This window comes from Myxine glutinosa, chromosome 6 (genome assembly GCF_964187855.1).
Source record: "Myxine glutinosa chromosome 6, kmMyxGlut1.1, whole genome shotgun sequence".
NCBI classification, from domain to species: Eukaryota; Metazoa; Chordata; class Myxini; order Myxiniformes; family Myxinidae; genus Myxine; species Myxine glutinosa.
In genome coordinates this window covers 162,729,548-162,755,947 of record NC_136266.1, presented here as the reverse complement: position 1 = coordinate 162,755,947, position 26,400 = coordinate 162,729,548, and the positions used below count along the sequence as shown (strand labels likewise).

General features: G+C 50.5%; 2 protein-coding genes across 7 annotated transcripts in view; one reads left to right on the top strand and one right to left on the bottom strand.

Annotated features, from left to right (window-relative positions):
- ESS2 (ess-2 spliceosome associated protein) overlaps window positions 1-9,831 on the bottom strand; it is a 48,492-nt gene extending 38,661 nt beyond the window's left edge. For 2 of the 6 annotated variants that reach the window (XM_078780839.1, XM_078780837.1), the window contains exons 1-3: window positions 9,559-9,641; window positions 8,723-8,795; window positions 6,340-6,404 (exon numbers count right to left, since the gene is read on the bottom strand). In XM_078780839.1, coding sequence (XP_078636965.1) covers window positions 6,340-6,359 — 20 coding nt within the window. In that variant the 5' untranslated portion in view covers window positions 6,360-6,404; window positions 8,723-8,795; window positions 9,559-9,641. Of the gene's footprint in view, window positions 1-6,339; window positions 6,405-8,722; window positions 8,796-8,926; window positions 9,082-9,558; window positions 9,642-9,721 lie in introns of those variants that run through there. The other 4 variants (XM_078780838.1, XM_068118873.2, XM_068118869.2 and 1 more) reach the window with 4 other exon arrangements.
- The window catches only part of LOC144892693 (protein FAM200C-like), a 1,175,895-nt gene that overhangs the window by 101,055 nt on the left and 1,048,440 nt on the right, over window positions 1-26,400 (top strand). The gene's annotated exons all lie outside the window — the stretch shown is intronic.

Below are 26,400 nucleotides of genomic sequence, written 5' to 3'. Positions count from 1 at the left end.
TCTCTCCCCATCTTGTCGACCGCTCCCCTTTTTATATACTTTGTTTGCTTGTTTGTTTGATAAATGTTAGCTCTTTCACGAGCCTCGACTCTGTATACAAAAAAAAAAAAAAAAAATGAAGCCAACTCTAAGGACCTTTCACTCCCTCACCGCAGGCACGTTGGTGGACTTTGTCTTCTACCGACTCCTCTCCGGCCTAGCTCCCCCAGCTCTATCTGTGCCCTGTCCCCCAAATATTCCTACAGGTCGCACAAGATCTGCCAGCAAACCTCTTATGGTTAAACTGCCAAAATCAAGACTCTGCTCACCTTCACTCTTTCATTCCTCTTTTCTCCCGCCTCTGGAACAAACTCCCTTACTCTCTTAAATTCCACTCCTCCCTCCAGGTCTTTAAAACAGCTGTTCACCACCATCTCTTATCCTCCCCCATCCAAAACCTTGATCTTTTCTACCCCCGCTAATTTCGGTCCCCTTGTGTTTTATACCTCTCCCCTCCCCCCTCCCCTTCCCATGCCTCTTCCCCCACCAAGCCCTCTCCCTCCCACAGATCTCCCAATGTCCCTGTCCTCTGCTGTTGTACTTGTGTGCTTCCCTCTCTCTCCCCATCTTGTCTCCTGCCCCCTTTATTATATGTTTTTTATGTGTCCGTTTTTTTTTTTTGTGATTAATGCAAGCTCTTACACGAGCCTCAATCTTGTATTTTACACGAACTTGTATTTGATTGAATTGAACACTTGTATTTTACACGAATATTACACGAACCTCAATCGTGTAACCCCTCAACCAGGGCAGTTTTAACCTGCTGTTGCCAGCACTAAATCCGTAATTCAAATAATCATTTAAATGTAATTTTCAGCATTTAACAGAAAGAGTGGCAATTTCAAAATGGTCAAGGATAATTGTTGTGTTCCTGGAGACAAATCGGACTCATGGGTGTCATACTAAAATACACAATTTGTGTCTGTTGAGGTCTGTATGACCGCGATACATTCAGTCGTTGCTTATTAAATCACAACTTGACAGGGGGCTAAGAGACCAAACTTGTCATTCTTCCATCCAAATCTTCAAGTCAGATGTTCACCAGCAGCTCAGATCACCACACCATTCAAAACCATGATCTTTCTACCCCCATTAACAACCCCTCAAACCAAGGCAACCTCCTTCCAAATTTCCAGTTTTTCCTTCCTGAGAGTTTGCTTCTGTATCTATCTTGTGTCCACTCCATGCATCCTTTCCTACCCCTCATTCCTTCCCACACCCATTATTTGTCCAAGTCTCCCACAATTTTGTGCTTCAATCCTGCTTATTGCCCCCCACCCCACCTCTACTGTTACTTTTGTTCTGTTGTGTCCTAATCCATTCAGTTTACTAGCTCTATACACGAGCCTTGAGTGTGTGCGTGTGTGCGTGTGTGCGTGTGTGCGTACTTACATCTTGCCGTGGCAAAATTGAATATGGGGGGAGGGGACAGGCAAGCACAGGTAAAATGCATAGGATATAAGTGAGGTGCAGTATTGCAATGTAGTGATTGTGTGCTACTACAATGTCAGTGAGGGCATTGCCAAGGTGTATGCACTGCGACCTGTAGCACTATGTGGGTCAGTAGACTTCACTCCGTGCTTTGAATCACTAAGGTCTGCTTAATCTCATGCTGCAAATCAAGAAACTGAACTCGAGTGTGCCACTACATTTTTGCACAAAGCACACTTCCATGTTTCCATCATCTTCCTGGCGAATTAAAGTGCCGATGTGCATTTACTTCTGCAATATCTGTAGTGAAAGAAGAAATGAGTGCAATTGGGAAGATCCATTTTGTTCAGAGTATGCAGAAGGGCTGCAAGCAAAACCAACCATTTAAACTGTCTGCCAATAAGGTTCATCTTCATATTTCAGTCAACGAGTAACCTTGGACAGGGTTTAAATGTAGATCTTGTTCCCAAAGCCGAATACACTTCCACCAGGAAGGAGACAGGACAAAGTGAGGCGAACGGTGTTATTTGAGGGAGGGGAGAGGGAGTTTTCCAATCGGAAAAGGGACACTGTATTTGACCCCTAACAAACAGGAATCTCATTCCATGAGCTTGGCAAATAAAGGTTAAGTTTCCACTGTGAACACAACATACAATTGACCTGCTGGTTCAATTATTATGAGATTACATGTGGGATACGTTTTACAGAGCATTGGTGTTGCCGAAGCAATTTCGTGGCATGGGTTATACTGGGTGGTTTGCCATCGTCATCCAAGCAGTCAGTCAAGGCAAGAATCTGGAATTTGTTAATGGCGTCGGCAAAGCGGGCCTACTCTTAGTGAAGGACACCATGGGATCTTTAAGGTCCACCAACTGATGCCGGTAGACTGGGCACCAAGCTTGATGTCCATTGGAGGAATGACACACACGTTGATGCCCCGTGCTGCTTGCGAAACATCAGGTTGACAGTTTCTAGCTGGGCCGAGAATCTAACCAAGGCCAGGCAGCTGAGAGGTGAATGTACAGTCACGTGAAAAAGTAAGTACACCACATGTAAAGTTTTGACTTTTTCAACATACAGCTATTTGATCTTCATTTCAACAATATTGATAGATAAAGGTGATATAATATAACAAATATCATGAAACATTTACATTTTGTAGTCCATTGTATAATTTAAATAAACATAAATGCAAATTTCGCATGTGGAAAAAGTAAGTACACCCCATGAAATGTTTTTTGAAATCTTTTTAACAGATGTGGACATATCAATATTTGATCTTCATTTAAACAGTATCTATCTATAATTCCAGTAATCTCTGTGTGTATGTTTGTATGTTTGTATGTCTGTATGTCTGTGACCGCTGTTTCTCGACAACCACGGGTCCGATATACTTTAAACTTGCCAGGTATATTGCTGGGGACCCGAGGATGTGCCTTTTCAAGGTTTCATATTAATCGGACAAGTAGTTACCGAGCTATGTCCAAAAAACGATTCAACCAATCAGAGAGCAGCGAGCTATCACGTGTGCCGAACGTGCCGAACAGACTCTGCCTCGGACGGCACATTTGAGAGCGTATTCATTTATTTCACGTTGGCAAACTATGTTGGCGTTAAACTATGTTTTAAAACTAATTAAAACTAATTTGCGATTCTTTCGCTTTCCTGCGCGTTTGTGCACGCTATGGCGATTTCTTTACCAAACTCCGCAAGCCGTTCGCTTTGGACCAAACCATTTCATGTAAATAGAGGGGGGGGGGGATTGTCACCGTACTCGCAAGCCGTTCGCTTTGGACCAAACCATTTCATGTAAATAGAGGGGGGGGATATAATTTTAGATATCTATCTATAATTCCAGTAATCTCTGTGTGTCTGTGTGTGTGTCTGTGTGTTTGTCTGTGACCGCCGTTTCTCGACAACCACGGGTCCGATATACTTGAAACTTGCCAGGTATATTGCTGGGGACCCGAGGATGTGCCTTTTCAAGGTTTCATATTAATCGGACAAGTAGTTACCGAGCTATGGCGATTTCTTTACCAAACTCCGCAAGCCGTTCGCTTTGGACCAAACCATTGCATGTAAATAGAGGGGGGGGGATTGTCACCGTACTCGCAAGCCGTTCGCTTTGGACCAAACCATTTCATGTAAATAGAGGGGGGGGATTGTCACCGTACTCGCAAGCCGTTCGCTTTGGACCAAACCATTTCATGTAAATAGAGGGGGGGGATTGTCACCGTACTCGCAGGCCGTTCGCTTTGGACCAAACCATTTCATGTAAATAGAGGGGGGGGATATAATTTTAGATATATATATAGTACGGGCATGCCCTAGTAGATATAGTACGGGCATGCCCTAGTCTATAGATAAAGGTGATATAATTGAACAAAAAACAATGACAAATTGACTTTGCAATAATTTATTCAACAAAAAATTAACAGAGATGCCATTTCCTTCTGTGGAAAAAGTAAGTACACCCTTGGCTCTAATAGGTGGTATTGCCCCCTTTGGCATAAACACCCTCAAGTAGGCGTTTCTTATAACTGTCTACCAGTCTATGACATCGACTGGGAGAAATTTTTTGCCCATTCCTCCATGCAGAATTCTTTCAGCTGTGCAATGTTTGAGGGGTTTCTTGCATGCACAGCTCGTTTCAAATCCACCCCCCCCCCCCCCCCCACAACATCTCGATGGGATTTAGATCCGGGCTTTGACTTGGCTATTCCAGAACCCTCCATTTCTTTCTTTTCAGCCATTCCTTGGTGGATTTACTGGTATGTTTAGGGTCATTGTCATGTTGCAAGGTCCACCTTCGGTTGAGCTTCAACTTTCTGACAGATGGCCTCACATTATCCTCAAGCACCCTCTGGTACAATGAAGAATTCATAGTGGATTATATGATGGTGAGCTGCCCGGGCCCTGATGCAGCAAAGCTGCCCCAAACCATAATATTTCCACCACCATGCTTTACAGTTGGTATCAGGTTCTTGTGGTCAAATGCTGTCTTTGGTTTTCGCCAAACATGTCTTCTGGTACTGTGGCCAAATAGCTCTACCTTTGACTCATCTGTCCAGAGCACATTGTTCCAGAAGTGCTGGTCTTTGCCTCGGTGTTCATTGGCAAACTTTAGTCTTGCCCTGATGTTCTTTCTGGACAGCAAAGGTTTCCTCCTGGCACACCTCCCATGTAGATCAAATTTGTGCAGCCTCTTTCTAATGGTAGACCCATGCACTTTGACATCAACAGTGGCAAGAGCTACCTGTAGGTCCCGTGATGACATTCTGGGGTTCTTAGAGACTTCTTTCAGCATCTTGCGGTCTGCTCTCGGGCTGAACTTGCTGGGGCGGCCTGGCCTGAACAAGTTGGCAGTTGTTTGGAATCTTCTCCACTTGTAGATGATATTCCGGACAGTCGAATGATTGATTTCAAATTGTTTGGAGATCTTTTTAAATCCCTTCCCAGACTCGTAGGCATCTATAACCTTCTTTCTGAAGGCCTCAGAGAGCTCTTTTGATCTCGGCATGGTAACGCTGCACACTTCAACAACAAAGAGCAAACCAAACTCAATGTCTGAAGTTTAAATAAGACAGGTTCCTCCAACATCCTCTCTAACGATGTTCTAATCATTTGCACCTGAGCTGGTGTACCTGATTTTAATTTTAGGTGTTTGAAGCAGTGATAAATGTAGGGGTGTACTTACTTTTTCCACATGTGAAATTTGCATTTATGTTTATTTAAATTATACAATGGGCTACAAAATGTAAATGTTTCATGATATTTGTTATATTATATCACCTTTATCAATCAATATTGTCGAAATGAAGACCAAATAGCTGCATGTTGAAATATGTTGAAAAAGTCAAAACTTTACATTGGGTGTACTTACTTTTTCACAGGACTGTACATACATTTTATATTTAAAAAATATAAAAAGAAGAAGACGCCATGCCGATCACGATACAGTACTTGCAAAATCCACCCCTCCCCAAAATAAAAAGTTACCATGAATACATCAAATTGTCTATTTCATTAAGATTAAAATTGGCGATCTTAATCAAAGCTCGGGTCGTTCAGATTAAAATTGATATTAGAAGTTTGACCTTGAGTTGACCTTTGACCTTAAAATAGTTGGTTTCCCACTTCAGTGAGGCACTATGAAATTGCTGTTTAACTTTCAAGTTAATAGGAAAAAAAGTGATGATTTTTCAGTTGAAAATTGATGATTTTGGAGGTTTGACCTTGAGTTGACCTTTGGCCTTTTGACTTCAATGACCTTTGGCATTTTGACCTCAAAAATAGTTGGTTTACCAATTTATTGACTCAATATGCAAATGCTGTTCAATTTTCAAGTCAATCGGATGAAAAATGACAATTTTATAAATTTGACCTCAAGATGACTTTTGACCTCAAAATCAATGGGCTTCTTCCACATGACAAACTCTGCCATCTGGTGAAGTTTCGTGAAGATCAGTTTAAAATTGTGACCTGTAGGCGAATGACAGCCAGACAGAATAACGCACAAGACCAATCAATATACTGTATTGAAAAATCTTCGATTTTGCAAGTAATAAAAAAACAGTTTTGGTTATCTGTTGTGATAACCTTACAGAAGTGCTGAAGTTTCACGACTTGCCCTTCCATGCGAGGAAGGCAAAGTCCCAGTATGTATTTTTTAACTGGAGATAAAGTTGCAAAATGTCTCGTATAAAATCTGGACCCCAATGAACAGATTAACAACATGTCAGTATTCAAATAAGCAACATAAATCAATCAATTAAATATATTTTCTTGTTCTCTTCATTTTGGGTAAAATCTCAGTGCTTTACAATGAAAATGGTAATAACAATCCTTGTCAATATCTGACAAACCAACCTCCAGGTAGGTGTCTTCATCAAGGACCTTCTGAGATTTAAACTTGGGCAACTTCATTGCCTCCCCTACAATGAAAATTATCACGTTAACCACAAAATTTAAACAACTGGAACACATTTGATGATTATTTGATTATATATTTGATGCAAAATGATGATTATTATGCATTACAAAAACAAGTCATTCAGAATTCCACAAAATTCAAATATATAATGATCATTCCAAAGACTCGGGCACTGTCGAGCAAAAACACAATGCAGTCTTACAACAGATGCGTTCCCTGGATGGGTTAACATAGAGAAATCAATTATCGTGGCTCGGACCAACTCCCCTCCCAAACACCTATGTAGTCAACACCTCAAATGTTTACAGTTAACCACATTGTCATACACGTGTGTTACCATCTATATATATAAAACACAGTTTGTGTGTGTGTGTGTGTGTGTGTGTGTGTGTGTGTGTGTGTGTGTGTGTGTGTGTGTGTGTGTGTGTGTGTGTGTGTGTGTGTGTGTGTGTGTGTGTAATGTTACGGATAGACTCCTAAACGGAGAGGCTCACGTGCTTGATATTTGGCATAGACATGGCCATTGACCTTGGAAAGAACATGGCCGACCTAAAAAAAATTATTTCATAATATATTTTTACCATATTTTTACCTCAGCGCATTTCAGCGAGGAATATTATGCATGGAATCTGAGGCGGTGGCAGAGCAGCGCGCTGATTCACTCACAGCGATCACGTGATGTTCCAACTTTGCCGCCATAATCTCACAGTTATGCTTTCACACGTAATTCAGTTTTTTCACATTTCAGCGAGGAACATTGCCATTCACACCAGATAGGTTTTTTTTTCTCTCATCTTTAGATCCATATTTTTAGCCATAATGTAGCGAACGTAGCGTAACGTAGCGTAGCTAACGTAGCGTTAGCATAACGTAGCGTAGCATAGCGATCCTCGCTCAGGATCTTCGTCAGGTTCGCGAGCGAGTTAGCCAAAACGTAAAAGTGAAAATATATCGAATTTTTTATTCATATTTACCTCAGCGCATTTCAGCGAGGAACATTATACACGGAATCTCAGCCGGTGGCAGAGCAGTGCGCTGATTCGCTCAGAGCGATCACGTGATGTTCCAACTTTGCCGCCATAATCTCACAGTTATGCTTTCGCACGTAATTCAGTTTTTTCACATTTCAGCGAGGAACATTGCCATTCACACCACATAGGTTTTTTTTCACTTTCATCTGATATTTGTGATTTATTTCAAACAAACTGTATTTCCCATCTACACGGCCATGTATTCCTATTAACGTTATGTAAAGTACATAAATTGTGTGGATTACATCATTTGTGGATGTGATAAATTGCCAGTAACCATCTATATCCCTCCTCTCCCCATCCTTCCCCATCCTTCCCCTCCCCTTCCCTCCTCCCCACCCCTTCCCCCCCTTTCCCCTCCCCCTACCCTTCCCCCCTCCCCTTCCCCCTCCACCATACCCTCTCCCCACCCTCTCCCCTCCCCCTCCTCCCCCCCTTCCTCCCCCTCCCCCCGCCCCTTCCCCACTCCCCTCCCCCACTCCCCCCCCTCCATCTACACGGCCATGTATTCCTATTAACGTTATGTAAAGTACATAAATTGTGTGGATTACATCATTTGTGGATGTGATCAATTGCCAGTAACCATCTATATCCCTCCCCTCCTCCTCCTCCTCCTCCCCCTCCCCCTCCCTCCCCCTTCCCCCTCCCCCTACCCTTCCCCCTCCACCCTACCATGTATGTATGTATGTGTATATGTATGTATGTATGTGTGTGTATGTATGTATATGTATAATGTATATGTGTGTGTATATGTGTGTGTGTGTATGTGTGTGTGTATATGTGTGCGTATATATGTCATGATAATATGTGTATATGTGTGTGTATTTATGTATGTATGTGTGTGTATATGTGTGTGTATGTGTGTGTGTATGTGTGTGTATATGTCATGATAATATGTGTGTGTATATGTCATGATAATATGTGTGTGTATATGTGTGTGTATTTATGTATGTACGTGTGTGTATATGTGTGTGTATAATGTATATGTGTGTGTATATGTGTGTGTATATGTGTGTCACCACCCGAAATCGGGCAAACCACTCTCAATCGCTCTGAATCTGGGAGGTCAGTGGTTCAAACCCCGGACGAATCACGCCGACCAAGGACTTTAAAAATGGCGCGTGCTGCTTCCTTGCTTGACGCTCAGCATTTAAACAGATCGAGCACGGACACAGCCATAGTTTGGCAATACTAGCGCAAGCTTGGTCCAACGGCCTGCTACTGCGTCTAAGTTTCTTGTAAAGGACTCATATTATTCTTGTTGTTATTAATTATACAAACTTCATACCTTGTTCCACAGACAGGTTCTTCTCTGCCGTTCGCAGCGTCATCCCGAGAAGACCAATAAACAGCACGTGAATCTAAAAATGATGACAATCATTCAAAGTTTGTGACGGAGTAAACCACAAAACAAGCCAAGGCAGCAATCTCCGAATCGAGGCCAGGCCACAACGTAAACATGTCAACGAAACCAAACCGTCCACAAAATTACCAGCTTCCTCATGAAAATCCTTCAAACTCATTTATAATACTAAAAATAGAGGTTAGAATGTTTGTTTTTTTTGCAAATCAATAATTGAGAATTACACTTCCGGGAAACACTTCAAAAAAAGCTTTTTCTTCTTTTCGCGTCCTACTATTTTTCAACCAAGTAAATTAATCACACAAAAAAACAAAACAATTGCTGACACAATAACATAAACTACTTTGCACATCTGGTGTAAAAGCAATAGCCAAACGGGCCACACGGATATTAAAACAGGTTCGAACGACATCGTCATGGTTAGCACAACATGAATAAATGATAACGCGGTGTAACACAACAAGACAAGAACTAGAACTAGAACGGCACTCGGTAGAGAGCACATAGATATATTATAGTGCGGGAGCCCAGAAACATTTGTTTCACATCTCGAGTACAAAAGGTTTGAGGCCTGGAATATATGCATCTATGATAGGAGACCCCAAAAAGGCAATTCTTAAGTTCTGCAATTCTGCACAGCAACCAGGGGGCACCACCAAAGACCCCTAAATGTGACTCTTAATTCACAATTTGAGTACATCTTTCAAACTTGTCTTAAAATGTTCTCTATAGGAGTGGAAATCAGAATTCCCAATTCTTACTAGATGCCGCATGGCCTATCAGCGCTTGTTGTCGCGATACGTCGCAAGCGCCGCCATCTTGCAGAGGTACAACCAGCATGTGTGAACATTGGATCCAAGGCTAAAAAATTGACTCCCAGACCGTAGCTCGGTTAATAAATGAACGGATCTGTACAATTAATACCTTGTGGGAGCTATGCTCGCACGATAAAACCGGACAAAATGAACGACGCCAGGAATGAAGTTTCACTGAGCTATTTATTTCCAGCTCACTCGAAAGAACTCAAAAGCACTGAATCAGCCCATCGAACGGGTGGCAATTTATAAGTGAAGCTCAACACACAAAAGCCACGCCTCTCAGGCGGGGCGTGGTATGCAAATAGGTAAGCCAAGTGTTCGCCCGGGAAAGGCAAGTCTGGACACGCCCGGGCGAGTCCGGACAAGTGACCGCTCGCCGGTTGCGTCATCGGCCGGTGCAAGGTAATTGTGCCATGCTTCCGGTAACCGCAACATGCACCCCCCCAGAATTAACATGCACCGGGAGAGTCAGTTTGAGGGGGGTCTTGATGACCTGGCCGAAACGACCCCTGGCGATTCGTGTGGGGGTGGTAGGTGGCGTGGCGTGGATGGTCGGGCGGGGGGCTTGGTTGACGGGGGACGGCCCCGTCGTGGAGGAAGGGCCAACCGTGGAGGTTGGTCGAGGTCCAAATGGGCCGGCTGGAGGCGGTCCACGGAGATGCGGTCCGGCTTGCCGCCGATGTCGATGATGAACGACTTGTCGTTCCTCTTCAGGACCCGGAAAGTTCCATCGTACGGCGGCCGGAGCGGTCCCCGGTGTGCATCGTGCCGGATAAAAACGTACTCCGCAGTGCGAAGTGCAGGGGGACGTGGGGTTGGGGGCAGCCGTGGTGGGACGTGGGCACGGGGGCAAATCTCCTGGCGGCCTCCTGGAGGACCGAGCGTTGGCGAGCCGCGGACCAGGGGCCGGTGGCATCAGGGATGAATTTTCCCGGCACGCGCAGTGGCTGGCCGTAGACCAGCTCGGCGGTGGAAGCCTGGAGGTCCTCTTTAGGGGCCGTTCGGAGGCCCAATAGGACCCACGGGAGCCTGTCGGTTCAACCGTCATCCTGGAGGCTGGCCCTGAGAGCGGCCTTCATCGAGCAGTGGAACCGCTCGCACAAGCCGTTGGCTTGGGGGTGGTAGGCCGTGGTGCGGTGTAGCTTGACCCCCAAGGCCTGGGCGACCACGCCCCAAAGCTCGGAGACGAATTGCGGGCCTCTGTCGGAGGAGATGTCCGAGGGCGCGCCAAAACGGGCAATCCAGGTGCCAATGAAGGCCTGCGCCACGTCGGCGGATGTTGTTGATGCCAGCGGGACGGCCTCCGGCCACCTGGTGGTCCTGTCCACCATCGTGAGGAGGTGGGTGAAGCCCCGCGAGGAGGGAAGGGGTCCCACCAGGTCCACATTGACGTGGTCGAAGCACCACGCGGGCACGTCGAATGGTGCCAACGGGGCCTGGGTGTGCCGGTGGACCTTCACGCGCTGGCAGGCGACACAGGCGTTGCCCCAGTCGCGGACGTCCTTACGGAGCCCGTGCCAGACGAACTTTGCTACCACGAGCTTCTGTGATGCTTTCCGGCCCGGGTGGGAAAGGCCGTGGAGGGCGTCAAAAATGTGCCGCTGCCATCCGGTGGGCACGATGGGGCGAGGTTGGCCCAGGGAAATGTCGCACAGGAGAACCGTGCCTGTGTCCTCGAAGGGGACGTCGGCCAACCGCAGGCCTGTGTCCGCTGTCCGGAGGGCTTGCACCGTGGGGTAGGCGGTCTGGTCGGCCGCCATGCGGGCGAAGTCCACACCCAGGTGGACGGTGTTCGCGCCGGACCGGGAGAGGCAATCGGCCACAGCGTTGTCCTTGCCCGCGACGTGCCGGATATCCGTCATAAATTCGGACACGGCGGAGAGGTGGCGCTGCTGGCGGGCCGACCACGGCTCCGTAACCTTGGCCAAGGCGAAGACCAGGGGTTTGTGGTCCACAAACACCGTGAACGGGCGGCCCTCTAAAAGATGGTGGAAGTGGCGAACGGCCAGGTAAAGGCCGAGGAGCTCGCGGTCGAAAGCGCTATACTTGCGCTCATTAGGGCAAAGCTGCCGGCTGAAGAAGGCCAGTGGTTGCCAAACCCCGTTCACCCACTGTTCATGCACGGTGCCCACCGCGTAGTCGGAAGCGTCCGTGGTGAGGGCGATGGGTGCGTCGAGCGCCGGGTGCGCCAGCATGGTCGCGTTGGCGAGGGCCAGCTTAGCGCCCTTGAACGCCGCGTCCATCTCTGTGGTCCAGGCGATGTCGTGCTTGGCCGGCTTGCCCCGGAGGGCTTCGTACAGGGGGCGCATGAGTTGGGCGGTGTGAGGCACGAACCGGTGGTAGAAATTTACCATCCCCAAAAATTCCTGTGGGGCCTTGATTGAGCGGGGCCGCGGGAAACTTGTGACTGCCTCCACCTTGGTAGGCGGCGGGACGGCCCCACGCTTCGTGATGCGGTGCCCCAGGAAGTCGACGGCCGTTACGCCAAACTGGCATTTCGCCGGGTTGATGATGAGGCCGTGCTGGCCGAAGCGCTCAAAAAGCGTGCGCAGGTGGATGAGGTGCTCCGCCCGGGAAGTGCTGGCGACGAGAATGTCGTCCAAGTAGACGAAAAGGAAGGTGAGGTCACGCAGCATGCTGTGCATCAGCCGCTGGAAGGCCTGGGCCGCGTTCTTAAGGCCGAACGGCATGCGAAGGAACTCGAAGAGGCCAAAAGGTGTAATTACCGCCGGCTTCGGCATGTCGGCCGGCCGGACGGGTACCTGGTGGTAGCCCCGAATGAGGTTGACCTTGGAAAAGATCACCCGCCCCGCCAAACGGGCGGAAAAGTCCTGTATGTGTGGTATCGGGTACCGGTCAGGGGTGGTGGCGTCGTTGAGGCGGCGGTAATCGCCGCATGGTCGCCATCCGCCACCTGGTTTGGGCACGATGTGCGGGGGCGAGGCCCACGCGCTATTCGAGCGCCGCACAATGCCCAATCGCTCCAGCGCATCGAATTCCGCCTTCGCCACGGCGAGTTTGGCCGGGTCGAGGCGACGAGCCCTGGCGTAGACCGGTGGACCTGTGGTCGGGATGTGGTGTTCGACGCCGTGCTTGACGGTGACGGCCGAAAACGTCGGCTGCATGAGGGTGGGAAACTCAGCGAGTAGGCGGGTGAAATCGTCCACGGCCGGGAGCGCGCAGGCTAGCTTGGTCGGAGCGGAGCCGCTCAATGAGCAAGCGAGCGAGCTGAAAGTCTCCACGTTGATGAGCCGACGCCATTTGATGGCGACCAAAAGCCCATGCGCGCACAAAAAATCTGCACCCAGCAAGGCCATGGGCACGTTCGCCGTGATGAAGTCCCACCTGAAGCGCTGGCCCCCGAAGCAGAATGCGACGCTGCGCGAACCGAAGGTGCAGATGAAGGAGCTGTTTGCGGCGACCAAGACGGGGCCGCAACGCGGCCTGTTTGTCTTGCACCGAGGCGGATATCACGCTCAGCTGAGCGCCGGTGTCGCACAAAAAACGCCGCCTGGACGCTGTGTCCGTGATAAACAGAAGGCTGCCTGAATGGCCGACGCTCATGGCAGGCAGCGATCACCGGCCTGGTCGTTTCCCGACCTGCCGAAAGTGCACAGTGGGCGGCACGTTCTGGCCTTCTGCCCGAACCTGGCGTGGTAATAGCACATGGTCGCGTACCAGCCTTCCACCCTACCAGCCTCTGGTGGAGGCTCCGGCGGTCGCGTCGGGTTCGGTCGACGAGGCGTCGCGGCGGCCGCTGCCGCCAGTGGCGCTGACTCGGCCGGTGGTGGCGCCGGTCGTGGCGCGGGCGTTGCCTCGGTCGGCCCAGGGTTCCAGGCAGCCGCTCCGACGTGTCGCCTGGCCGAGAAAAATTTATCGGCCTCCTTGGCCAGGGCGCGAGGGTCCGTGATGGGCGAGTTAGCCAAAGCTAACCGTACCTGCCCAGGTAGTTGCCGGAGGAACAGCTCGCGGCAGAGGAAATCCGGGCTGTGGTCGCCGAGTAGAGCCAGCATGTGGTCCATGCGCTCGGATGGACGGGCCTCACCCAGCTCCGGGAGGTTGAGTAGTTGTCGCGCGCGTTCGGTCTCCGTGAGTCCAAACGCACCGAGGAGTAGGCCTTTGAGCACGCCATATTTGTCGGCGTTCGGCGGGTTCTGTAGGAAGCTCAGGAACCGGGCCGCGGTGCAGGCATTGAGCGCGGAGTCCACATGGTGGTAGCGCGTTGTGTCCTCCGTAATGTTCCGCAGGGCGAATTGAGAATCCGCTTGGGTGAACCAGACGGCCGCGTGCGATTCCCAAAAGCCCGGGAGCTTCAAAGCTACAGATGACTCCATTGCCGTGTTCTTGAAAAGGGGTCACCAATTGTGGGAGCTATGCTCGCACGATAAAACCGGACAAAATGAACGACGCCAGGAATGAAGTTTCACTGAGCTATTTATTTCCAGCTCACTCGAAAGAACTCAAAAGCACTGAATCAGCCCATCGAACGGGCGGCAATTTATAAGTAAAGCTCAACACACAAAAGCCACGCCTCTCAGGCGGGGCGTGGTATTCAAATAGGTAAGCCAAGTGTTCGCCCGGGAAAGGCAAGTCTGGACACGCCGGGGCGAGTCCGGACAAGTGACCGCTCGCCGGTTGCGTCATCGGCCGGTGCAAGGTAATTGTGTCATGCTTCCGGTAACCGCTACAACCTCATTTTAATGCTGAGGAAAATTTCTATTTAATAAGAGCAAAGTTTTTCATAGGAGGAAAGTTGGGGGTACTGTAAAAAGCAGACCGGCCAGAATAAGCGGACCATCCAGAATCGCAGACCACCCTCACAGCAGGAGCAGACCAGACACTGAATAAACATTCTCTGTGACTCACAGGAAATTAATTAAGATTACATGTACATATAACATGATGTTAAATATGGACTAACCAAATAATACTTTTTTAAAAGGCTATCAATTAAGCTCAATCAATTAATCCCTACCTCAAACAATTGTTGTTTTTAAATGCATGTACATGTATAACATTTATATCTATTTATAAGATACTAGGGCATGCCCGTACGTGGGTGCAATGCCCGTACGTGGGTACGTGGGTACGTGGGTGCGAGTACGGTGACAATCCCCCACCCCCCTCTATTTACATGAAATGGTTTGGTCCATGAAATGTTTTGGTCCATTCGCAACGCCAAAGCGAACGGCGAACGCTTTACATGAAATGGTTTGGTTCATGAAATGTTTTGGTCCATTCGCAACGCCAAAGCGAACGGCGAACGGCTTGCGAGTACAGTGACAATCCCCCCCCCCCCCCCCCTCTATTTACATGAAATGGTTTTAATTAGTTTTAAAACATAGTTTAACGCCAACATAGCGGCAACATAGTTTGCCAACGTGAAATAAATGAATACGCTCTCAAATGTGCCGTCCGAGGCAGAGTGTGTTCGCCACGTTCGGCACACGCGATAGCTCGCTGCTCTCTGATTGGTTGAATCGTTTTTTGGACATAGCTCGGTAAGTAATTGTCCGATTAATATGAAACCTTGAAAAGGCACATCCTCGGGTCCCCAGCAATATACCTGGCAAGTTTAAAGTATATCGGACCCGTGGTTGTCGAGAAACAGCGGTCACAGACAAACAAACAAACACACATACAGAGATTACTGGAATTATAGATAGATTGTACTGTAACCTCTTCAGCTTTTGTTTGAAATAAAAAATCTATCTATCTATCTTTCTATCAATTAAAGAACTATTATATTAATTTATTTGTTATAAATGGAAAAGTCCATAACTCATTATTATAATGACATAAAAAGTTATTTAGCATGTTTAGAGATCAGGTTTGGTTCAAAGTGGATGGCCACAAAGTCTTCGTAAGGAAGTATGCAATTGGTGCCTTCCAATGTCCCTGTAGACCTACCACCATGATAACCAGCGCTTCAGATGCAACGTTCTCTTCATCAGCACCATCACCAAGATCAACAAACCCCTTTTGGGATTTGGTTCGACTGCTGTACTGGATATGTTTTTTGATGGCCATCGCATCTATCATTAAACAAACTTGGCTGTAGTTCTTGGGGTCATTCCGTGCCTTCTGTTGTAATACATCCAGCATGGGGATGTTGATTCCTGGTGAACTATCAACTGACTGAAGCCGCCTGTCAAAATACAAGAAAAAGAACTTAATTAACTTCCAGACAGTAGCGATTCTGACATGCAAAACGATCATTCCACTTGGGTATAGGGGTGAAAGATTAATTGACAAAATTAAGAATCATAAATATTTAATACCTTTGCAGCGTGTGAGGATGTGGAAGAGGTATGTGCATCACGTCCCTCAGGTAACTATAAGCCTTGGGCCCATGCAAGTGAAGCGTCAATGCAAACTCACGTTGCTTCTCTGAATATGCTGGACCAGCCTTGGCCAGAAGCTCAAGTGGAATATCTGCCAAAAAATCCAAGTTCCTTTAAGAACTGTCCCAAATGAATGAATAAAAAATCACTCCACACATTACATTCCAGGACTTAAGAAGTGCTATATATGTTAGTGAAGGAACTGCGCTCCAACGCGAGTCGAAAGAATTGACGCGACCAAAGACGGAATTCGTCCAAGTTGCTTTATTGAAACAAAACAGCTCAGGTATTCTGACAAGCCCGTTTTTCGGGCAACAATATATATACACATTTATGTCGGGAAGTTTGCCCGGCAAAAGCTATACCGGGCATGCCCGGGTATCAAGGGCGAGTCTTGGAAAGGCGAGTCTGGACCTGCCCGGGCGTGTTTGGCTGCGGCCTGGCAAGTCGAGGCTGGGCGTGCCCGGGCGCTCTGGGCGAGCACTGGAAAGGCGATAGCGGGCATGCCCGGACGCTCTGGGCGAGCCCTGGAAAGGCGATAGCGGGCATGCCCGGACGCTCTGGGCGTGCCCTGGAAAGGCGATAGCGGGCATGCCCTGACGCTCTGGGCGAGCCCTGGAAAGGCGATAGCGGGCATGCCCGGACGCTCTGGGCGAGCCCTGGAAAGGCGAGAGCGGGCATGCCCGGGAAAGACGAGACCGGGCGTGCCCGGGAGGTTCGGGCGTGCCCGGGAACAGTAAGTCCGGGCATGCCCGGGAGAGGCGCGTCTGGCCGTGTTCTGGCCGGTGCAAGGCGATTATGTACATCCAGCGGTAACCGCTACACACGCCCCTCCAGAATCGACCTGCACCGGCAGGGTCAATTTAAGGGGGGTCCGGATGACCCGGCCGAAGCGACCCCTGGAGGGTCGTGGGGAGGGGTCTGACGTGGTGGTGGGTGGTCGAGCGGGGGGAACTGTGGACGGGGGGCGGCCTCGCCGCGGAGGAAGGGCCAACCGTGGTGGTCGGTCGACGTCCATGTGCGCCGGTTTGAGGCGGTCCACAGAAATCCGGTCCGGCCGGCCGCCGAAGTCGACAATGAAAGACTTGTCGCCCCGTCGCAGGACCTGGAAGGGCCCGTCGTACGGCGGCCGGAGTGGCCCCTGGTGCACATCATGACGCACAAAGACGTACTTCGCTGTGCGAAGCGCCGGGGGGACGTAGGACTGGGGGCCACCGTGGCGGGACGTCGGCACGGGGGCAAATCGTCGGGCGGCCTCCTGGAGGTCCGAGCGCTGGCGAGCGGCGGACCAGGGACTGGTAGCGTCAGGCACGAATTCGCCCGTGACGCGGAGTGGCTGGCCATAGACGAGCTCGGCGGCGGACGCCTGGAGGTCTTCCTTGGGGGCCGTGCGAAGGCCCAAAAGGACCCACGGCAGTCGGTCGGCCCAACCGTCGTCCTGAAGGCCGGCCATGAGTGCGGCCTTCATGGAGCGGTGAAACCACTCGCACAACCCATTGGCTTGGGGGTGGTAGGCCGTGGTGCGGTGCAGCGTGACCCCCAACGAACGGGCGACCAAGGTCCACCGGGCCGGTCCACCGGGCCGGGCCGGACCGCGCCCCAAAGCTCAGACGTGAACTGTGGGCCGTGGTCGGACGAGATGTCCGCTGGTGCGCCGAAGCGCGCGACCCAGGTGGCGATGAACGCCTGCGCCACGTCGGCGGTGGTGGTGGAGGTGAGGGGCACGGCCTCCGGCCACCTGGTGGTCCTGTCCACCATGGTGAGCAGGTGGGTGAACCCCCGTGAGGGGGGCAGGGGACCCACCAGGTCCACGTGGACGTGGTCGAAACGCCGTTCAGGCACGGCGAAAGGTGCCAGCGGGGTCTGGGTGTGGCGGTGGACCTTGGCTCACTGGCAGGCCGTGCAGGCGTTGGCCCAGTCGCGGATGTTTCGTCGAAGGCCGTGCCAGACGAAACGCGCCGACACCAGCTTCTGAGAAGCTTTCCGGCCCGGGTGAGAAAGGCCGTGGATGGAGGCGAAGATGCGGCGCTGCCAGGAAACGGGCACGATGGGGCGAGGCTGGCCCTGGGAGACGTCGCAGAGCAGGACGGTGCCCGCGAAGGGGATGTCGGCCAGGCGGAGGCCCGTGTCCACCACGCGGAGTGCCTGCACCGAGGCGTCGGTGGTCTGGTCGGCCGCCATGAGCGTGAAGTCCACGCCGAGGTGGACCGCGTTCGCGCTGGCCCGCGAAAGGCAGTCGGCCACGGCGTTGTCTTTGCCGGCGACATGCTGGATGTCCGTGGTGAACTCCGACACGGCGGAGAGGTGGCGCTGCTGGCGGGCCAACCACGGCTCCGTGACCTTAGCCATTGCGTAGATCAACGGCTTGTGGTCGACGAAAGCCGTGAACGGGCGGCCCTCCAGGAGGTGTCGGAAATGGCGAACGGCCAGGAATAGCCCGAGCAGCTCGCGGTCGAACGTGCTGTAGTTTAACTCGTTCGGCCGGAGTTGCCGGCTGAAAAAAGCGAGACGCTGCCAAACCCCGTCCACCCATTGCTCATGGACGGCGCCCACCGCGTAGTTGGAGGCGTCCGTAGTGAGGGCGATGGGCGCGTTGAGCACCGGGTGAGCCAGCAGCGTTGCGTCGGCGAGGGCCCGTTTGGCACTGGCGAAGGCCGCGTCCATGGCCGCAGACCAAACAATGTCATGCTTGGCCGGCTTGCCCCGGAGGACCTCGTAAAGGGGCCGCATGAGCTGAGCAGCGCGGGGCACGAATCGGTGATAAAAATTCACCATGCCGAGGAACTCTTGGAGTGCCTTGATGGAACGGGGACGCGGGAACGTGGTGATGGCCTCGACCTTGGTCGGCAGCGGCACGGCCCCGGTCTTGGTGATGCGGTGGCCCAAAAAGTCAACGGTCGTCGCGCCGAAGTGGCATTTGACTGGGTTGACAATTAAGCCATGCTCGCTGAGGCGACCGAACAGTGTTCGGAGGTGGAGGAGGTGCTCGGTGCGGGACGTGCTGGCGACGAGGATGTCGTCCAGATAGACGAAAAGAAACGGCAGGTCGCGCAGCACGCCGTCCATCAAGCGCTGGAACGCCTGGGCCGCGTTCTTGAGGCCAAACGGCATCCGCAAAAATTCGAACAGGCCAAACGGCGTGATGACGGCCGTCTTCGGGACGTCGGCCGCCCGGACAGGTACCTGGTGGTAGCCCCGTATCAGGTCAATTTTCGAAAAGATGACCCGTCCCGCCAAACGGGCGGAAAAGTCCTGAATATGCGGGATCGGGTACCTGTCGGGGGTGGTAGCGTCATTGAGACGGCGGTAGTCGCCACACGGGCGCCATCCACCCCCCGGCATTGGCACGATGTGCAGTGGCGAGGCCCACGCGCTGTCGGAGCGCCGCACGATGCCGAGGTGCTCCAACGCGTCGAATTCGGCCTTTGCCACGGCGAGCTTGGCTGGGTCGAGGCGGCGGGCCCTGGCGTAGACCGGCGGGCCCGTAGTGGGTATGTGGTGCTCGATCCCGTGCCGCACCACGACGGCCGAAAACGTCGGCCGCGTGAGGGCCGGGAATTCCACGAGCAGGCGAGCAAACTCGTTCGTTGCCGGGAGGGCGCACGCCAGTTCGGTCAGCGCGGAGCTGCTCATTGTGCACGCCAGGGAGCTGAAGGTCTCGGCGTGGACAAGGCGACGTCGTTTGACGTCGACCAGCAGCCCGTGCGCGCAGAGGAAGTCGGCGCCCAGCAAAGCCACGGGGACGCTGGCGGTAACAAAAGTCCATTGAAAGCGCTGGCTGCCGAAGCAGAGGGTGACGACGCGTGGGCCGAAAGTGCGTATGGCCGAGCCATTAGCAGCGACCAAAGAGGGGCCGCAAACTGCGTCCAGCCTGTCCTGCTCGGAGGCAGGTATGACGCTCAGTTGGGCGCCGGTGTCGCACAGGAAACGCCGTCCAGACGCTTTGTCCCGAATAAACAGCAAGTTGCCCGAGTGGCCGGCGCTCATGGCTGGGAATGAACGCCGGCCCGGCCGTTTCCCGACCTGCCGAAAGTGCACGGGGGCCGGCACGTCCGAGCCTTGTGTCCGAACCTGGCATGGTAATAACACCACGCCCGGTCAGGTGGAGGCCCCGGCCGTCGTGTCGGAAGCGGGCGGTGCGGCGTGGCGGCCGCCAGTTGCACCGGCAGTTCGGCCTCCAAACGCGCAGGGCGCTCGGGCGTCGTGGGCGTCGCCTCGGACGGCGGCGGGCTCCAGGTAACCGCGGCGATGTGCTGGCCCGCCGAGGAGATCTTAGCGGCTTCCCTGGCGAGGGCGCGGGAATCCGTGATCAACGTGCCAGCCAGGGCGAGGCGTACCGGGTTAGGCAGCTGACGGAGGAACAGCTCCCGGAACAGGAATGCCGGAGAGTGCTCGCCCAGCAACGAGAGCATATAGTCCATGCGCTCGGACGGGCGCGTGTCGCCGAGCTCGGGCAGGTCAAGCAGGCGCCGTGCGCGTGCTGCCGGTGAGAGGGCGAAAGCGCCGAGGAGGAGCGTCTTCAGCGCGTCGTATTTGTCAGCAGCCGGCGGGTGCTGGAGGAGGCTCAAGGCGCGGGTCGCGGTGGCGGAACCGAGCGCCGCCACAACATGGTGGAAGCGGGTGTCGTCCGCGGTGATGCCTCACAGGGCGAACTGGGAGTCCGCCTGGGCGAACCAAACAGCCGCGTGAGTCTCCCAGAAGGTAGGCAGTTTAAGCGTCACTGCCGTATCCATGTCGGTAGGTCACCAATGAAGGAACTGCGCTCCAACGCGAGTCGAAAGAATTGACGCGACCAAAGACGGAATTCGTCCGAGTTGCTTTATTGAAACAAAACAGCTCAGGTATTCTGTCAAGCCCGTTTTTCGGGCAACAATATATATACACATTTATGTCGGGAAGTTTGCCCGGCAAAAGCTATACCGGGCATGCCCGGGTATCAAGGGCGAGCCTTGGAAAGGCGAGTCTGGACCTGCCCGGGCGTGTTTGGCTGCGGCCTGGCAAGTCGAGGCTGGGCGTGCCCGGGCGCTCTGGGCGAGCACTGGAAAGGCGATAGCGGGCATGCCCGGACGCTCTGGGCGAGCCCTGGAAAGGCGATAGCGGGCATGCCCGGACGCTCTGGGCGTGCCCTGGAAAGGCGATAGCGGGCATGCCCGGACGCTCTGGGCGAGCCCTGGAAAGGCGATAGCGGGCATGCCCGGACGCTCTGGGCGAGCCCTGGAAAGGCGAGAGCGGGCATGCCCGGGAAAGACGAGACCGGGCGTGCCCGGGAGGTTCGGGCGTGCCCGGGAACAATGAGTCCGGGCATGCCCGGGAGAGGCGCGTCTGGCCGTGTTCTGGCCGGTGCAAGGCGATTATGTACATCCAGCGGTAACCGCTACATTAGTTAATTAATCTTTCATAATTACAATGTACTTTACTACTTACTGCCACCCCACTGGTTTGGCAAGTAAATATCAATACAATTAGTCACTACTCCAGCTATAAAGTATCAGCAAAAAGCTATTAGATATACTATATTTAGTCATTTAATATATTTCAGTCCTTAGTATGCACAATACCCTAACCTCACATTTTGGTATAAGATATCACATTTTCTAATAGTACAAAACATTCATAAAGTTTGTTCAATTGTACCTGCATATAGTTCCAGCTTTTGCTCAAGCTCCTCATTAATAAAATTCTTCTCCTTGAGCTCTGACATCACAGATTACAGTGTTTTCTTTGACCTCTTCTCTCTGTCCTTTGCATTCCTTAGCTCTCGCTGCAATTGCTCAACACGGGCCTCAGCCACCATTAACTTTTCCTTCAAGTTGTCGAGGGAAGATGGCAATGCATATAGGAAGGGAAACATATGAAAATCTGTTAACTAAATTGTTACCAAAAAATTTCTTCACCAATATGTTTGTAAAGGTGTGTAATAACATGTGTTAAAATGTTGAAGGTCAACTCCCGTGGGAAACCCAGAAAAAAAGCTGTTGAATTCGGGTACCGAAAAATTATTTTCGAAAATTTTTATTTTTTTTAATCGGCCCTTAAGTAACTTATGAGGGGTCAAATAAGGGTTTTTCATGATTCTGAGTTGATTGTTAACATTTATATTTCACCACAGACACTCCTTTGTGGAAAAATAATTTCTAAATATATCTCATTTTCTACTTTGCAGGACATGGAATCTAGCAATATGGATGAAGACGTTACTCCACCTGTGCTCAATTGCTTCATCTGTGCACGCTCGGATACACCAGCTGAAAGGCTCATACAGGCAACTCCAAAGGGATACTCAACTTTATTGAAACAAGCAGAAACTGTCGAAAATGTTACTGTTGTGGAACGTATGAAGGAGGCTCAAAAGGAAGGAAAACTGAGGTACCACCAGAAGTGTAAAAATGATCTGTACAACAACTTTGTTGCAACCACCAAGAAGTCAGCTCAAGCATCAAAGGCAGAGAAAGAGTCATCAAAGTTGAAGAGAAGACGCACTACTTGTGAGTTCAGTTCATCAACTGGCTGCAGTTCTAGAAGATCACAGTCAGTTGACCTCCTGTATAAGGATGTATGCATTCTTTGCAACCAACCAGCCCAGCTCTACAAAAATAATCCAGCACAAGCTAGAAAGAAATACAGAGTGCCAGATAATTTGACTGCAGATACACTGAAGGCAAGCTTGCTGAAGACAGCACGGAGTCGCGGGGATGACTGGGGCACTGAAGTCACTGGACGCCTGGAAGGGATCAACGACTTGGTAGCAGAAGAAACACTGTACCATTTGCGATGCAAACTTATGTTTGCGAGAGGTGACAGTTTGTCCAAGACTGATGAGGAAGGAAAAAGGAAGAGAGGACAGAGGAGTATTGATGAGGAGCGAGAGGCAGTTTTTATTGAATTCTGCGAATGGTTAGACTCAGAATTAGAGCATGGGGTAATGAACATGGACCAAGTCCATGAAAAGCTGCAGGAGTTTGATCAGTCACCAGAGAAGAGCCTTTCTTATTCAAAGCATTGGCTAAAGATAAAACTTCTAGAGAAATACGAAGACACCTTGTATTTCACAACACAGGAAAGAAGGGCAGATGTACTCTGTCTCAAAGATGGCACCGACAATATTCTGCGATCGCATCATGCTAATCTTGACCATGGAGATGAGAAGACTCAGATCATAAAGACGGCACTCAAGTTCATATCCAATGATATTGCCTTGATTGATTTAGGTCCAAAGTCATACCCCACCACACACAGTATGACTGACATCGATAGTCAGCTGACACTTGTTCCTGCAAGCCTTCAGATGTTCTTGAGACCGATTGTCAAGACAGACGAAAGAGTTGCCGTTTGGGGGCAGAATTTTATTAAGGCCTGTCGACCTCGGTCTGGAGTATTGCCACACCAAATGGGGCTTGCCATACAACTTGATCATAGATTTGGGTCAAAATGGATGCTCAACAAGTTCCACCGGCTGGGATACACTGAGTCTTACACGGAGACACAAAACTACAAATACTGCTTCCTTAATAGTAGGAGTGGAGATGATGTTCCAGATACTTCTGGCACTCTTGACACCATTGTGGAGGAAACCGATGAACAGATCAATGATGAGGTTGCGGTTGATGCTGCGCTTGAGGATCAATCAGTGATGACAGCCAAAGTGCCAGCCAGTGAAAGTGAATTGTCAAGTAATGATCAGGTGGTCTTTATGGAGGTTGGGGCAACAAACAATGCAGTCACTCAGTTTGTTGGAGACAATATAGATTTAAACATTGTCTCTATTCACGGAAACACTCCCTTTCACTCAATGGGTTGGATCGAAGTCACCTCTCCGGCACCACCTTTGCCAGATCCACAGACAACAGCAGCTTTCCCCCGGGTGAAGTTGAAGGCACTCGACAAAGCTAAGATCCTGAGAGGAACTGAAGTAAAGATTATTCCATTTACGAACAGGAAACAGATAGGAACGAACGCGATCATGTTTCTCCCCCTCGCTGAGCTTTCCTCCTCCCTGGCTCATGATCAGCCACTCCTCACTCCAGGTGACACACTCTGGGCAGCGGGGTGGGTGATCAAAGCCAACGATCCTGAGTTCCCACACTCCAACTGGAATGGCTGGATGAAGAGAATCCATGCTAATGATGCAAAGCAGAGCACACAGATCGAGTTCCTCCCAGTTATTGAAGGAGACAATAGGTGTGCATGGGTATGAGCCAGTTCCAACACTGGACCCCACGGCTCCTGAGGAGCTATTGCAGTTCACGAGCTGTAATTGTCATGGAGATTGCAGCAACCGGCGATGCAGCTGCAAGAAGAATGGGGTCACGTGCATCTCGGCCTGTGGAGTCTGTAATGGCATTACATGCAGAAACTGCAGTCATGATGTTGTTGAGTCTGAAGAAGACATAGACAATGACTGTTGAAACTTCTGACATTGTGAATGAGAAATAACTCTTGAGTATTATATATGTATGTGAAATAAAAGCTACTTTGTGTGTAAATGTAAAAGTGAAAATATAAATGTTAACAATCAACTCAGAATCATGAAAAACCCTTATTTGACCCCTCATAAGTTACTTAAGGGCCGATTAAAAAAAATAAAAATTCTCGAAAATAATTTTTCGGTACCCCAATTCAACAACTTTTTTTCTGGGTTTCCCACGGGAGTTGAACTTCAACATTTTAACACATGTTATTACACACCTTTACAAACATATTGGTGAAGAAATTTTTTGTTAACAATTTAGTTAACAGATTTGTGAAATATATCATAAAATGCCCTTACTAATACCCATGGTCCTCCGAAAGAGTGGAGGTAGAGGAGCCGTGATTGTCGCACTCAACCTCTACAAAGGACCGAATCTGGTCACAAATCACAGCAGCCTGCCTTGATGTTGAGGTGGTTCTCAATTTCTTAGGTTCCTATAAGAGTCAATGAATTTTCAAATCAATGAATTTTAACTGGTATAACTGCAAAAAAGCAAAGTAAATAATTTTGTGTCTGTTCTACTCTCAAAATCAACTCACTTTAAACAGATGTGATGGGAAATTAAACACCGATGGTATCACCCCATCTCGGAGACGGACAATTTGACCCGTCCAGTCAAAATTCTCGGACTCAAAATGGTCACTGCAGAGGACGCTGTACTTCGTTGCCTTGAACCCTTCTCTCTTGAGGGCTACTTCCCACAATCTCTTTTGGTGTGCATCTGACGGAAACCTACATTAAGAAAAAAAAAATATTGTCGCGGTTTTAGAACCCTCACTTTGTAAATAATTCTTGTAAATATCTCATCATTTAATAAGGTTAAAGGTTGCACCCTTAGTTAGTCCATATGCAACACGTAGGCCACCATAGGAATTCCAGTTATTTCCTTATTATGTGTTAGATAAGGCCGTGTTCCCAATAGTTGAATCTGCATTGTATCAATTAAATAAGAATAGGTCCCAATCCATTCCGGCCATTTTGCCAACCTCTCTCTCCCAATTCTGTTATGCGCCTTGGTTAGCGTTCGCTCAGGCGCCGCCATTAACCATGCGGTCAAGCTCAAGGAAGAAGGGGGCGGAGCACCAAGGACAAGGTGTGGCCCTGTCAACCAGCCATCAAAGGCGGTGCCGGTAAGCCCTTACCAGCCAACCAGGGCTGAGGTGAGCTCGCTGGCGGGCGTGGTTTTCCAAGCGCGCGGATTGATCTGAAAGCGCGTTATATAAGCGTGAGCGAAAAGCCCTTTTACGGACTTCTTTCCAAGGACTGCGCTGGGGGACTCCTTTTTGCACGGACTGCGCGGAAACGTCTGATCATGGCAAAGCCTTTTGATACGGACTGCGCCACGAACTGCCTTTTGCCTACGAACATTGATCGAGAGAGAGAGAGCGTTTGGCACGATATACGTTTATTACGTACGCAGCATCCCAGCCCCCGCTATATGTTAGGTCTGCTCGCGGTCGACAACACGCGAAGCTGCCTGCCATTTCTCGCCTGCGGAACTGGAGCCTGGACGGAGTCGACCTACCTGGAACCATCTGCCTGGACCTTCCACCCTACCAGCTACCATCCCATGTGAGTGTGTCTGTTTGTCCAGGGTTGTTAAGTTAAGACTGTATAGTTAAGCCTGCCCTGTGTCCTGCTTCTTCTTCTTCTTCCTTGTATATTCCTTTCGTTTCCTCTTCTTCCTGATTGGAAATAAATCACCTTGTTATTTCTTGGTTTTTCCCTAATCCGATCGCCTCCGTCCTTTCTTTCCATTGAGTACCTGTGGCACGATTTCGGAACCGCTATAATCGGGTGTAGTCATTGTTAATGGCTCGGGCCGCGGATTGCTAACCGCTCGGCATTTTCCATCTTATCCGTGGTTCGAGCGGGAGTTATTTCCCTGCTCGCGGTCGGTGTTGGTAATTAGGTATTTGGGACCCAAATTGACCAATCACCCTACCCAAGATCGACCGGGAGTAGCGTTGT